Raw genomic sequence first — 14880 nt, 5'->3', positions numbered from 1 at the left:
ACAAAAAATCAAAACCCACCACCTGATGAGTGTATTGGACAGAGTCCTACCACCATAAGCGCTTCTACCAGGAGTCCGTAAAGGCCCATCAGGAGCCAATTCCTGACATACACTGGCAGCAGCACCAACCCTGTCAGCATTAGCATGAGGCACCTCAGCCTGGCACTGGGTCTATCCCCCAGCACCAGCTCTGCTGCCCAAAGGTGCCCCTGAGCAGTCACATGCCAGGATTGCCACAAGACAATGCTGCAGCTCTTTCTTATCTCACCACCATGGGAAACTGCACTCCCTTGCAGGCAGCCCTTCTGCCCCTGGCAGTCCTGCTGCCAGCCACCTTAACCCCTTCTGCACTTGCGCCTCCTTGCCCTCGCTGGCAGATCACTCCATGGTCACAAATTACCTCCGCTGAGCAGTTACAGTTTGAGTGTCCCCTTCAGCGCACACACAGATTCACACGCACGCGCCCAACCACACACGTGAGCTGCCACGCACCCAAAGAGCAACTCATACGCGTGCACTTATGCAGAGGTGTGTGCACATACATTTCCAAGGGAGCCCATGTCCATACCGACGGGCACAGGCACCCCCCGTACCAACATGTACGTGCAGGTATTCAAGCACACATGCCTACACCCGTGCATGCTCCTGCACACATGTATATGCACACAGATGTACGTGCATGCTCCTCTGCACAGATGTACACACACAAAAGCACACATCTACACTCACCTATGCCTACAAAATTACGCAGACAAGTCACACACGTTCCTGCTGTCACCGAAATCGGGAATAAATCTCGTAACACCAATGTAGTGTTAATAGGCAGGCATTCTTTATTCTCAGCGCTGGAAACACGGGGGATAGTTCCTCCTAAATCGTGTTCGCTCAATCAGTTCAAAAGTCAAACATTTATAGGTCTATGATTACAAGATTAATACATATTCATCAAGTATCCATACAATGATTGGTTAAGTATTCCTCGCCTACCATGTAAATGATCACGCATGCTCACTATAATTTCTTGGGATTTTACTTCCTTAATCTTTTGAGTCAGAGGGTTTCTTGAGTGGGTGGTCTCTGAGTCGGTGGTCGCGATCTCCCCCTGCCAGAATTACCTTTCCCACAAAGTTCACTTAAACTTGGCAACACTCAATAGGCTTTCACGGGCTATCGGCCCAATATGCAATCATTCACCCCACAGTCCTTTGTTTTAAGACAGGACTATAAAATGAATAATCACTTACCCACCGGACCATAGAACTGACCAAGGTGTTCCTTCTTTCTAACTACTTGTTATTAGAACAGAACATAATACCATGATCACAATGTTACACTTAATTCCTTGATAATTAAATCAAGATGGGAAGGGTCAGGTGAGTCCTCTAGCAGCACTGCTGGTGTATAACACTGATGCATAACCTATTCCTATAGTTACGTCTTTTATTACTATCCTATTTTCTAATTATCGTTTGATTTCCCCATCACCTTGGTTACACTGCTCTCCTGCATGAAGGCCCGTGTGTATGCTGGAATGCCTACACAGCTATGGACACAGTTGCCCAAACACACACACAACCATGTGCATGCGTGCTACAACGCACACACAGGAAGGACAAATAGCAATCCTGACACCAGCTCTCAGCCCCTCTAGATGAACCTAGGCAAGCCCTGCAGACCCTACTGTTAAGCAATGAGTCAGTCATGGGCCAGTCCCATCAGCTTCAGTGAGCTCAAGGGTTTGGCAGTCATCCAGTCACCCGTTTTCCACTCTAAGACAGAGAGAAACCACATCAGAGTCAAAGCTGTTGTGGCCTTTGCAGACATTGAGCCTCTCCATGTCTCAAGACTGACTTCCATTCTTCCACTTGTACACTTTTGTCACGGCATCTGAATTCTCATGCAGGAAATAAGATATGAGACTGTCTTGGGTGCCAAGGGACATGTCCACTGATCAGAAGGGAGGAATTTTTCCTGTAGAAAAGTCCTCTGCCCACGGAATGGCAGACAACTCCTGAGCACAAATTCTCTGGGGGGACCAATGAAGCAGCCAAGAGCTCTACGCCCGTCTGCAGCTCTTTTGGCAAGTGCACCCAGTACCCTAATCCTTGCTGAACTTCAGATGCTTGTGCATCCTCTGTTTCAGAACAAAAGGATAGGGTACATCCTCATGCACAGGAGCCCATGGTGTTCAGTTGAGGATGACTGGACCTTCTTCCTATGAACGACACTTTAAACAGCCCCAACAGAGCGAAACAGGCTGATGTCACCTGCCTGCTCTGGAGGTATCCAGTGATCCCATTAGATCAGGTTGCTCAAAGTCACCTTCAGTCCACTCGTGAACACCTGCCGGCATGGAGATTGCACAGCCTCCCTAGGAAACATGTTCCTTTTCTCATTATTTCTTCTAGCTTATTGCTTAATCAGAACTCCCCAGGTTCTGTCTCCAGGGCACTTCCTACAGATGAGGACTGTCTTGTCTGTCTCCGCTGGAAAAGTAGTTGTAGAAAGGAAGAACATGTCCCCTGAGACATCTCTTTGCCAAGATGGGCAGGCCCAGTTCTCCCAGCTCAGCCTCCCCTTGCGTGTTGTGCTTGTCAGGCCCCTAAGTAGCATGGTGACCTTTGCTGGTCTTGCTCAGTATGTTGACCTTCTTCTTCGACAGGGGAGCCCCAACCTGGATGCAGTACTCCAGATGTGGTCTCACAAGGCTCAGAGGGGCAGGGTCACTTTCCTGGACCTGCTGGCAACGCTTTGGCTAATCCAGCTGAGGGTGCAGTTGGCCTTCTTCGCTGCAAGGGCACACTGTCCTGCCTCTTTTTAAGCTTGGCTGTCTCCTAAAACCACACAACCTCTTCTGCACATCTGCTTCCTCGGCAGCCCGTCCCCAGCCTGCAGGACTGCAAGTCGGCCCCTTTCTTCCAGGTCACTACTCTGTGAGCCTGGTAGTCCAGACAACCTTCCACCCACATTATCAGCCTCTTAATGAACACATGCATCATCAGGAAGAATGGGAGAGGGCGTCAAAGGTCCTTTAAAACTCCAGATACACACCTGCCCTGCCCTTCCCTTCTCCACAATGGCCGCTACCTCACGAGAAAGCAATGAGGGTGGTGTTTGGCTCCACTAAGAGCCTCAGCTCAGAAGTGGCTCCATGGAGAGGGGAATCAGCCCTGGCTGAGCTTTCCCAGCAGCACTTCCCGGCAACGATGTGGCTAAGGTCACTAAGGGAAGGGGGGAAGCCCTCGGCTGCGCTGCCTGTAAGCTGGACCTGAGCACAGGCTGACAGATATTCAGGAGGGGAAATGGGCTTAGAAAATTTACCCACTGTGCACATCCAATGTCCCTTCCCTTCCAGGGGCAGTTCCTGGGCACTCAGACCAAGACTGCAATGCAAGGCATGGAGGTGTTTGTAGGCTGAAGCCCAAAGCAGTCAGCAGCTCTTTGCCTTTGCTGTCCAAGCCACAGAGTCTGCCCATCCACTCAGAGCACAACAACATCGGGCTTCAAGTTCCGTTCATTCAGCACCTGCTTGATCCACAGTCTCAGTCCCTGCCTGACACGGCACCAGGCCGGTGAACTGCACAAGTAGATTTGGCAATGGCTTGGACACGAGATAGGGCTGTGTCCCATCCCAGACACAAGTAACAGTGCAGTGGAAGCAGATGCACGCAGGGATGGCCAGCACACGGTCCTCCTCAGCCTTTCTCCTTGCCCAAAAAGCAATCCCCATCCTTCTGAACTCCCTAGCGCTGGGCCGAGCAGCTGTGTCCTGGCCTGGAGAGGCAGGGAGGGGGGACTGCCAGCCCCGCTGAGGCACTCCCAAACTTATTACACCGAATTAAACACAGGATCCAAGCTGGAGGGAACCTGTTCTTGTTGGGCTCTGAAATTGGCATTAGCAGAGCATGAGGTTTGGAGGGGCAGGAAAAGGAGGGCTCAGGACGCAGGGGCTGCATTTCGGTGCCTCTTCTCTAGACAGATCTCATTCCCTTGCGATGAGGGACACACAAGGACACACACACACACATGCTAATGTACACCAGCATAAAGTCATGCACAATCTGGTGCTCCCACGTGCATCCATACAAACATTGCTGCTTATAAGTGCACACAAGTAAAGAACACACACAGGAACACAACGAAGCATGGACTCTACTGAGGAGCCCTGGTGACTGGGTAGTTGTTTCTATGAGGCAAGTTATTTATTAATTAGATGTTAATTCAGAATAGTTCACTCGAGGTTCAGTTGCAATCATGCTTTTTCGTTGACTACTCTAAAACAGAGTGATCAACCACGCAGTTAGTTCACTCATGCTGTGGGACGTTCCCGCATTGAAGGACAAATCCAGGCCCTCTATGATCCTCGGCAAAGAACATACCTCAGCTACAGCCACACTTAGGCATGTACAGATTAACTCTTGGCTGCCTTGTAACACACACATGATCCTCCTCCTCTTCCTCAGTCCACAGGTGTGTCACCTACTGCCTCTGGCCTAGCCGCCTCCCACCAGACAACCTGGTGAGGTCAGCTTTCATCTCCCGATTCCTCTGGGTGCACATGAGGGGATTCAAAAGGGTGCAGGAGTCAGCAGCCATGCTGTGCACAGGGTTCTGGGACCCTGCCCTCAGGTACCTGACACCACGGGCACGTAATAGCTGGCCACTACTTTGAGGTAGGCAGTGCGGGTGGAGAAGGTATGACACTTGCCTATGGCAGAGTGGCCCCTCAGCACGGGTGAGATGATACACACACAGGAGGTGAGGATGGGGGTGAAAAGGATCATAGTGATGAACCCCATGTCAAGGAAGATCTCCACCCTCTCACTGAGGCTGGCGTCCCCACCAACTGGCCTCAGCACAGTTTGGATGTCACAGGAAGGGGATGGAGCCGAAGCTGACCTTCACTCTCTCCATTCAGAAATACATGGGGAAAGGAGTAGGGGTCCACACAAGGAATCTGTGGAAAGAGGGCAGGGGCTGCCATCCAGTGCGTAGCATCTCAGCTAAGCAGAGCACCACCAAGCAGGGATTTCCAGGCTACCTGGTGTACCTCCAAGAACACCAAGGCCAGAGCTTGGCTAGCCTTTGTGGCCCAGCCAGCGGGAGATGCATTAGGTGCCTCCACTGGCTTGCCCCTTGCACTCCACAAGAGCTGTTCAAGGGTCAGCATGGGTAGGGAGTAACTGAGATCTCTGTGGCAGAAGGTACCTGCCATGGCAATGTGCTTGGCTGTGCCAAGCAACTCAGACTGCCTCCCCAGAAGAAACAGGTCTCCCCTTGACCACCACAGAAACCCAGAGCCTGACCCATGCACCCAGTAGCACATCGGCCAACCCTGCCAACCCTGCAGCCCAGCACCGTCACATCCCACTGCTCTGCCTCGGCCACTCAGGGTGTCACCCAGGCTAAGAGTGCTCAGTGGCTCTACACGGGCAGAAGGTTGTCTCCTGGGAAACGGACTCTCCCTGTCCTCCAGCAAGAACAAGGCTGCACCGCGCTAGCTGCAGCCTGGGACAGCAGCAGGGCCTTGGCCCAGGCGATGGACCAGCTTCCCAGAGGCGCCTCTGAGCTCTGGCGCTGGAAAGAGCAGCCACCGATTTCCTGCAGATGAGAAAGAGTAGGCTTGAGAGCCTCCCTCCAGATGCTTCCCTGCAGTCCCAGCACAATGCCTGAAAGCTGTGCTGTGGCAGAGGGTGCATGAGGACACATGTGCCCGTGGTTGTGCAGGGGTCAGAGAGGGCAATGGAAGAGGGGGGAATCAGAGGGTCAGAATGGAGGTGAGAAGGGACCTCCAGAGGTCATCTGGATCACCCCTCTGCTCTGAACTGAGCCCATTAGCACACACAAGTAAAGAACACACACAGGAACACAACGAAGCATAGAGTCTGCTGAGGAGCCCGAGGGGACTGGGCAGTGTTAGGCAGGGTGAGGCATAACCTAGGAGCACAACGCACACACCTGGGATGGCATCAATAAATGACCATCAATGTGAAGCTGAGGAGGGAGGGAAAGGAAAGGATAGGGTACGTCCTCATGCACAGGAGCCCTTGATGTCCAGCTGAGAATGGCTGGACCTTCTTCCTGCGAACAGCACTTCAAACAGTCCCAACAGAGTGACACGGGCTGACGCCACCTGCCTGCTCTGGACCTATCCAGTGTTTGAAATGAGTCTTCTGCCTGCACGGCTGCATTCCTGCCCCAGACATCCTGGCGCCTTTCATCCCCATGCTCAGAAGAAGCCTTCATTGGGGAATGGACATGGCACAAAGCCGGCAATGAAAAGGCAGCAGTGTCGGAAACCAAAGCACAGCCCGTGTCATTAGCTGCGATGGTTTGCATTCAAGATGAGCTTGTCAGAAAATTGTTACCTCGGCAAGGGGTGCCTCTGGTCCTGCGGCAATGAAGGGCAGGTATAAGAGCCAGCCCAAGTCCCTGCTCCCTCATCCCCTTCTCCTGCTTCCTTCTCCTTGGGAACCAGGTGAGTCTGATGCCCCTTCTCCTCCTCTTCCAAAGTGGGATCTCTTCTTGATGGACAACTCAGCTGATACGGGCTCTGTCCTGTGCTGGAGCTTGGAGCTCCTTGTCATGACAAAAGGAAACGGGTGGGAGTTCTGCTTAGAGAGAGGCCGAGGGGGTTTTTGATTAATGAATTACAAGAACGCCTCTACGGGCCAGGCTCTTCTTTGGAGGGCAATTAAGATCATGTGGTTCCTGGCTCTGCTTGCAGATATCCACTCCTGGTTCTTTGTGACGAGGTAACCAGGCTGCTCCTCACTCACCCTTGTGCTCTGCTTCCTCCCTGCACTCTCTCCCAGGTGCACCTCTGGACCCTTAGTGACATGTCCTGCTACAACCAGTGCCTGCCATGCCGGCCCTGTGGCCCAACCCCACTGGCCAACAGCTGCAACGAGCCCTGTGTCAGGCAGTGCCAGAACTCCACCGTTGTCATTGAGCCCCCTCCCGTGGTGGTGACCCTGCCTGGCCCCATCCTCAGCTCCTTCCCACAGAACACCGTTGTGGGATCCTCCACCTCCGCTGCCGTTGGCAGCATCCTCAGCTGTGATGGAGTGCCCATCACCTCTGGGTGCTGTGACCTCTCTGGCATTTCCAGCCGCTACTATGGTAGAAGATGCCTCCTGTGATAAACATGTGCCTGGGATAGACCCACGGAGACACCTTGAGGAACTCAGAACATGTTTCTGGGCAGGGGATTGAGATTTTGGGTGTATTTTCAGTTTAGCTGAGTGGCTTTGCCTTTCATTCCCCTTTCATTGTTTGCTTCAGTTCCCCTTTGGCAGCAAGGTCCCACCAAGGCCAGACTGGTGCAGAACATCTGTCCCCTCTCCCTCTATGGGTCAAGCAGACAGAGAGACATCACGCACGAACTTCTCCAAGGCCAAGGTCTGCAGATTGTTGGCTCCCCCTGGGGCTCCCTGCACTGGCGGCCAGCACTTGGTGTGATTTTTTTCCCTCCTTTGACTCATTAAAGTTCTGCTGCATTCAAGCCTGGCCTCCATGTGGTCCTTCCCTCTGTGGACTCTCCCCAAGCTGCCACAGGAGAAGGGTGTTGCTCTGGGGTGGAAGGGGCTGAGGGCACAAGGAGACCTTTCTCCATTCACAGGGGAATGGGAGGTTGGGACACGCTGCAGTGTGGCCAGTTTTGGGTACCATTCCCTGGAGCTGAGGAAGACATCCCTGGCTGCTGGGCTGCCAGTGACCGTCAGGCCTTGCCTTGTTGTGTCTCTGCCCACAAATTCCCAGAAAGGCAGGAGGCCCTGAGGGGGCAGCAGCCCCATGAGCTCTTGAGGAAGGGCGTTCCTCTTGCTCTGTGCAGAGCTGTGCTGGGTGGGTGTGGGGCTCCAGAAGGTGATTTGCTTTGCAGAACGGAAGTGTCGTAAAGCAGGGAGTAACCCTTGGGATGGCCCATAGCTGCTACTCCACGTCCCTCTGCCCTCCAACAGCCGATGGAGGGGCCATGGCCAATGGGCATGGGCAGGAGTCACAGCAAAACATCTCCCATGGTGCTGAATGCCTTGAGGCTGGAATTTGGAGCTTAGCATGTGGGAGCCGAGGGCAGTCAGCACAGAAATGGGGACAGTGAAGCGGTGTCTTTCTGAAGGACATCAAATTGCTCTGAAACAGAGCATGCAGGAGCATGTGAAGATCAGCAAGGATTAGGTTACTAGTGTGAGCTTGCCAAGAGAGCTGCAGGCAGGCACAGATCTCTTGACTGCTTCATTGGTCCCCTCAGAGAATTTGTGCTCAGGAATTGGCCTCTGTACTGCGGGAGATGATCTTTTCACATGGAAATCTCATCCCTTCTGATCAGTGGACATGTCCCTTGGCAACCACGACTGTCTCATATGTTATTTACTACACGAAAATTCAGATACCTTGACAAAAGTGTACAAGTGGAAGAATGGCAGTCAGTCTTGAGATGTGGAGAGGCTCGATGTCTGCCAGGGCCATGACAGCTTTGACTCTGATGTGGTTTCTCTCTGTCTTACAGCAGAAAACGGTGACTGCACCACTGCCAAACCCTTGAGCTCACTCAAGCTGATGGGGTTGGCCCATGACTGACTCGTCGCCTTAATGGTAGGGTCTGCAGGACTTGCCTAGATTCATCTAGAGGGGCTGAGACCTGATGTCAGGATTCCTGTTTGTCCTTCATATGTATACATTGTTGCACTCACGCACATATTTGTGTGTGTGTTTGGGCAACTGTGTCCATAGTTGTGTAGGCATGTCAGCACACGCATGGGCCTTCATGCAGGAGAGCAGGAATGTGTGTGACTGGTCTGCATAATTATGTGGGCAAAGGTGAACGTAGATGTGTGCTTTTGTGTGTGTACATCTGTGCAGAGGAGCATGCACGTACATCTGTGTGCATATACATGTGTGCAGGAGCATGCATACGTGTAGGCATGTGTGCTTGTATACCTGCACGTACATGTTGGTACGGGGGGTGCCTGTGCCCATCCGTATGGACATGGGCTCCCTTGGAAATGTATGTGCACACACCTCTGCATAAGTGCACGCGTATGAGTTGCTCTTTGGGTGCGTGGCAGCTCACGTGTGTGGTTGGGCGCGTGCGTGTGAATCTGTGTGTGCGCTGAAGGGGACACTCAAACTGTAACTGCTCAGCAGTGGTAATTTGTGACCAAGGAGTGATCTGCCAGCGAGGACAAGAAGGCTCAAGTGCAGAAGGGGTTAAGGTGGCTGGCAGCAGGACTGCCAGGGGCAGAAGGGCTGCCTGTAAGGGAGTTTCCCATGGTGGTGAGATAAGAAAGAGCTGCAGCATTGTCTTGTGACAATCCTGGCATGTGACTGCTCAGGAGTTGCAGGAGAAGGATGGACTTCACAACTCTATGGGAGTTATATTCCGAAGCCGTTTATTGTCTTGTCTGACTCCAATATATATCATAATTTTTGCTTAGTCGCTGCACACACACTCATGATTGGTTACAGCTTGTTACACATATTATTGTAATTGGCTATATACAAAATATCACGCGCTGTCCATGTGCCTCTCACAGGATTCGCTGCCTGCAGGTGTTCCTCCACTCCTTTGCTGCTTCTTAGTTGTTTATCACAGCTCCTTCTCCTCAAGGCTGAGACGTGCAGATATCCAGCTGTTTACCAGCTTATCAGTGCCACAGCTCCTTCTCCTTAAGGTCGAGCCCTTGCAGGGTGATCCCAACACTCAGGGGTACCTTTGGGCAGCAGAGCTGGTGCTGGGGGATAGACCCAGTGCCAGGCTGAGGTGCCTCATGCCAATGCTGACAGGGTTGGTGCTGCTGCCAGTGTATGTCAGGAATCGGCTCCTGATGGGGCTTTGCGGACTCCTGGTAGAAGTGCTTATGGTCGTAGGACTCTGTCCAATACACTCATCAGGTGGTGGGTTTTGATTTTTTGTTTTACTGCATATTTAACCTAGAGCTTAATTTGCCTGAAGGGGCACAATAAACATTCCTCATCAGCACAAATAAGTGAGAGTGTGCATGCCTGTGAGTGTACATAGCTCTGGGTGCATGTGGGGGTTCATGTGTGTGGATCCAGGAGGGTTAAGTCAAAGGTCTTGCTAAAATCGAGGCCCAACCACAGCCAGTGCCCCTCCCCTTCCTCACAGGGCCAGTCACCTCCTCGCAGAAAGCAGTGAGGTTGGTGAGGCATGATTTGCCCTCAGGAAACCCATGTGAGCTGCTCCCAAGACCCTTCTTGCTTTCATGAGTTCAGAAAAGGCTTCTGAGAGTATTTGCTCCATCTTCTTTCCAGAGGCTGAGTAGTGACTGACCAGTCAGCTCCTTGCACACCCTTGGATGCATCCCGAGTGATCCCATGAACTTGTCTATGTCCAAGTGGCAGTAAGAGCTCCTTCATTCTTTCATCTTCTACTGTGGGTGCTCTTTCATTCTTCTAGACTCTGCGTGGAGGCTCAGGAATATGGTAGGCTCGAGGAGAAGCCATAGCAGTAAAAACTGAGGGGAAATAGACGTTGAGTACTTCAGGCTTTTCCCTGTCATTTGTCAGCAGGTCCCCATCCTCACCAAGCACTGAGTCCACATCTCCTTAGGCTGCCTTTTGCTGCCAGTAGGCTCGCAGGTGCCTTTCTTGATTCCCTTCACCTCCCTTGCAAGTGTCCTCTTCACATGCGCTGTGGCTTCTCCTGACTCACTTTTCCACACATTGCAGGGGACAATCCTTGCGCTCTGAGGAGGCTGTCCTTGAAAGTTGGCCAGCTCTCCTGGGACCCTGTGCGCTCTGGGGCAGTTTCCCAGGGCTTCCTGCTATGAAGGTAGGTCCCTGCTGAGATCAAGATGTGCTCTTCTGAAGTCCGGGCCAGTAGTCATCCTGCTTGTCTCAGTCAAACTTTTGAGGATCTTAAGCTCCACAGTCTCATGGTCACGGCAGGCAAAGCTACCCTTGAACTTAACACCATGCAACAGTTCTTCCTCATCTGTGAGTAGCAGGTCCAACAGAGCCTCTCTCCTAGTTCGTTCATGGATTTCCTGCATCAAAAATTTGTCTTCCAGTTGCTCCAGCCATGTCCTGGTGTGCTTGTGCCCAGCCATTTTGGTCCTGCAGCCGATACTGAGGTGGTAAAAATCATCCATGAGCACCAGGGCCTGTGACCGTGAGTCTTTCCCCAACTGCCTGATGAAGGCATCATCGGCCTTCTTTTCTTGAACAGGAGGCGTGTGGCAGACAAGTACCAACAGTAGCACCTGCACCTCAGGGGAAGTGTGAGAGCCTCCCCTGCCATGCTGTCCCCATGCGTACCTCTTCCACGCCTTGTGCTCTCCCCTCTTCAGCCTATGGTGGACCTCCTCCTCTATACCGATTTTAAGTCCCCCTTCCTAGTTTAGCAGGCATTTGCAAAGACACTCTTGCCTCCCCTTGCCAGACACGTTCCACTCCTGAGCTGTAGTCCTGACTCTTCCAAGAGGGGCCTCCGGGTTGAGAAGCCAAAACTGCTGAGTGCTGCTGCACTCCGCTCCTGCCGGTCACGCTGCCCAAATGAGCTCTCAAGGGAGAATGATCCTCTTCTGAAGTTTGTGCCATACTTTGCTTCTCGGTCTCAGAGTATATAGGTAATTAAGGGGATGTGAATGAAATGAACCAGGATCCCTTCAGGGGCCATGTCGATCCAGCCCCAGGGGACCAGCTTCGATTCCAAAGACATCCTCATGCAGAGGCTTTTTCGGCCCAAACTCACTGCCCTGGAGGGAAGGACCTCGTGGAACCATTTTTGTTACATTTGAACCATTTTCATCACAGAGTCATAGAACCACAGTATCATAGAGTCACAGAATGGCTTGGGTTGGAAGGGACCTTGAAAGGCCACCTAGTGCAATCCCCCGGCCATGGGCAGGGACATCTCTCACTAGATCACGCTGCTCAAAGCCCCATCGAACCTGACCTTGAACACTTCCCATGACGGGGCATCCACTGAGGCTCTGGGCAACCTGTGCCAGTGTCTCACCACCCTCAGTGGAAAAAAAAAAATTTTCCTTGTGTCCAATCTAAAGGTACCCTCGTTCAGTTTAAAGCCATTGCCCCTTGTCCTGTCACTAGAGGGCCTGGTAAAACGTCTTTCTCTGCTTTTCCTTTAAGCCCCCTTTAAGTAATGAAAGGACGCAAGAAGGTCTCCCCAGAGCCTTCTCCTCTCCAGGCTGAATAACCCCACCTCTCTCAGCTCTTCTTCATAGGAGAGGTGTTCCAGCCAAGCCTCTGAACGTTTTTGTGGCCCACCTCTGGACACATTCTAATGGACTCTACAGAGGCTTCCCATGGTCAGTGAAGAGACATGAGCTCAAACACAGGACTTAGCTCATCCCAAAGCAGACGCGCATGGTAAATGGGACAAACCATCTCTCTGGAGATGCTGATCCTGCAAATACCAGTGGTGGCCCTTGAACTTCCCAGCTGGCATAAGAGCAGATGTGTCTTGGCTTGGAGAGGAAGGAAGGGGGACTGCCAGCCCCGCTGAGGCACTCCCAATCTTATTACACTGAATTAAACACAGAATCCAAGCTGGAGCATAGCTGTTCTTGTTGGGCTCTGAAATTGGCATCAGCGGAGTGTGAGGTTTGGAGGGGCAGGAAAAGGAGGGCTCAGGAGGCAGGGACTGCATTTCGGTGCCTCTTCCCTGGACAGATCTCATTCCCTTGTGATGAGGGACACACAATGACACACACACACACGGTAATGCACACCAGCATAAAGTCATGCACAAACTGGTGCTCCCAGATGCATCCAGACAAGCGTTGCTGCTTAGAAGTGCACACAAGTAAACGACACACAGGAATCCAAAAAAGCATGGACCATCTCTCTGGAGATGCCGATCCTGCAAATACCAGTGGTCGCCCTTGAACTCCCCAGCTGGCAGAAGCTCACAGCAGGGTCTTCACGCCTGGTCACGTGTGCATGGCTTGCTTCACCTGTCCCAGCAGAGCCTATAAGCAGCGCCATCCCATGGCTCAACCCCATATCCACGCCCACGGTGCTCAGGGACAGGCAGAGAGCAGCGCAAGGGCGAATGGGCTCCAGCTGGGCACATTGCTCTCAGCAGCTGCATCTCCCGCTCTCACTGAGTGCAGGTCAGTCTTCCCCCAGCCACGCTCAACCCTTGGATGCAGCACTCTGTCCTTGGATGCAGAAGATGACCCTGTCAAGTCCAACACGTGTGCAGTGGCCCTGGACACAGTGTAGACAGCCTCCCTTTGGGTGTCATGAGTCTTCTCAATTAACTGCAGGAGACTTGAGGTTGAGATTTGTGTGTGTGTGTATGTGTGTTTCCTGAGCCAGCTGTTTAGTCTGTCTTGAGTGTCCTTTACTGGACTCTTCCAGCACGTGCGATGTGTCCTCCAGGCACGCTGAGATGTTTTGCTCCGGAAATGCTTGGGCCTCTCATCCTGTCAGGCAAAAGAAGCCGTCACTGGGGACTGTGCCTGGCATAAAGCAGGAAATGAAAAACCAGCCATTTGGGAAGCCAAAGCACAGCCCGTAGCCTCAGCTGGGATGTTTTGCATTCAAGATGAGCTTGTCAGAAAATAGTCACCTCTACAAGGGATGCCTCTGTCAGCCTGGGGCAGTAAAGGTCCATGATAAAAGGCAGCCCAGCTCCTCGCTCTCTCATCCACTTCTCTTGCCTCCTTCTCCTTGGGAACCAGGTGAGTCTGAAGGCCCTTCTCCTTCTCCCCTTTCTCCAAAAGGAGGTCACACCTCAGTGGACCTCTCAGCTGACACTGGCTTTCTCCTGTGGGAAATCTTGGGGCTCCTTGTCGCAAGAGAGGGAAGCGGGGAGATGGTCAGACACGTGTGGAAGTTGGGACTGTATTGAGGTGGGTTCTGGACTCAGGGGCTGCTCAGTAGCCACATAGGAGCTGGTGGCTCTTTTTGCGCACTGGCAGGACGAGGCCAAGAAGCCCTCATACATCTCTGCACAGCCTCCACCTCGCGACCCTGCAGATTTCCTTTGGTTCCCTCATGGTGTACTGACAGGCTGCTCCTCATACACCCCATGTTTTGCTTCCTCCCTGCCCTCTCTCCCAGGCGTACTGCGGACCCCAAGACATGTCCTGCTACAACCAGTGCCAGCCGTGCCAGCCCTGTCAGCCTTGTGGCCCAACACCACTGGCCAACAGCTGCAATGAGCCCTGTGTCAGGCAGTGTCAGAACTCCACTGTTGTGATTGAGCCCCCTCCCGTGGTGGTGACCCTGCCCGGCCCCATCCTCAGCTCCTTCCCGCAGAACACTGTTGTGGGATCCTCCACCTCCGCTGCTGTTGGAAGCATCCTCAGCTGTGACGGTGTCCCCATCAACTCTGGGTGCTTTGACCTCTCCTGCATTACCAGCCGCTACTGTGGCAGCAGCTGCCGCCCCTGCTAAAGATGCTGGAAACAGCACTGGATAAGACTCCCCAGGAACTCAGAGCATGGTGCTGGACAGAGGATCAATCTTCGTGTCATTGTTTTAAGAGCACCTGACCCTTCTCTGGCTTGTCCTGCAAGGGCAGACTGGAAGGGACCAACCCGGGCTGTGTGAAAACATGGCCAATATTTTCCTTTCCTGTCCTCCGCTCACCCTTTTCCTCTCTTTTCTTTGTTGTCTTGTGCTCCCCTCAAAGCCTGCTGTGAGGACCCCAGAAAGCAGCCTGCAGGGACCTGCTAGCCTGTCTCCTTTTGTGGGGCAGGTCCACAGGAAAACGGAAACAGGTTTCCGGCTCCTCCTGCTGCTCTCCAACACTCTGGACTGCCAATTGGAGAGACCTCATTTCCTTCTTTAGATGCATTAAAAATTTGCTGCAATGCTGCCTGTGTCCCTTAGGTGGTCCTTCCATCTGCAGACTGCCTGCTGGTGAAGAAAGCCATTGCTTTG

General features: G+C 52.7%; 2 protein-coding genes across 2 annotated transcripts; both read left to right on the top strand.

Annotated features, from left to right (window-relative positions):
- Window positions 1-6839: 6839 nt before the first annotated feature.
- LOC309416516 (feather keratin Cos1-1/Cos1-3/Cos2-1-like) lies at window positions 6840-7142 on the top strand (the record flags this gene model as incomplete). Its single annotated transcript, XM_082016060.1, has 1 exon — window positions 6840-7142. The coding sequence occupies one exon, from the start codon at window positions 6840-6842 to the stop codon at window positions 7140-7142; it is 303 nt and encodes a 100-aa protein (XP_081872186.1).
- Window positions 7143-14076: 6934 nt separating this feature from the next.
- LOC309416515 (feather keratin Cos1-1/Cos1-3/Cos2-1-like) lies at window positions 14077-14391 on the top strand (the record flags this gene model as incomplete). Its single annotated transcript, XM_082016059.1, has 1 exon — window positions 14077-14391. The coding sequence occupies one exon, from the start codon at window positions 14077-14079 to the stop codon at window positions 14389-14391; it is 315 nt and encodes a 104-aa protein (XP_081872185.1).
- Window positions 14392-14880: the final 489 nt, after the last annotated feature.

The sequence above is a fragment of the Phaethon aethereus genome, assembly GCF_964289735.1.
Source record: "Phaethon aethereus genome assembly, contig: HAP1_SCAFFOLD_571, whole genome shotgun sequence".
Lineage (NCBI taxonomy): Eukaryota > Metazoa > Chordata > Aves > Phaethontiformes > Phaethontidae > Phaethon > Phaethon aethereus.
This window is presented reverse-complemented; position numbering and strand designations above follow the sequence as displayed.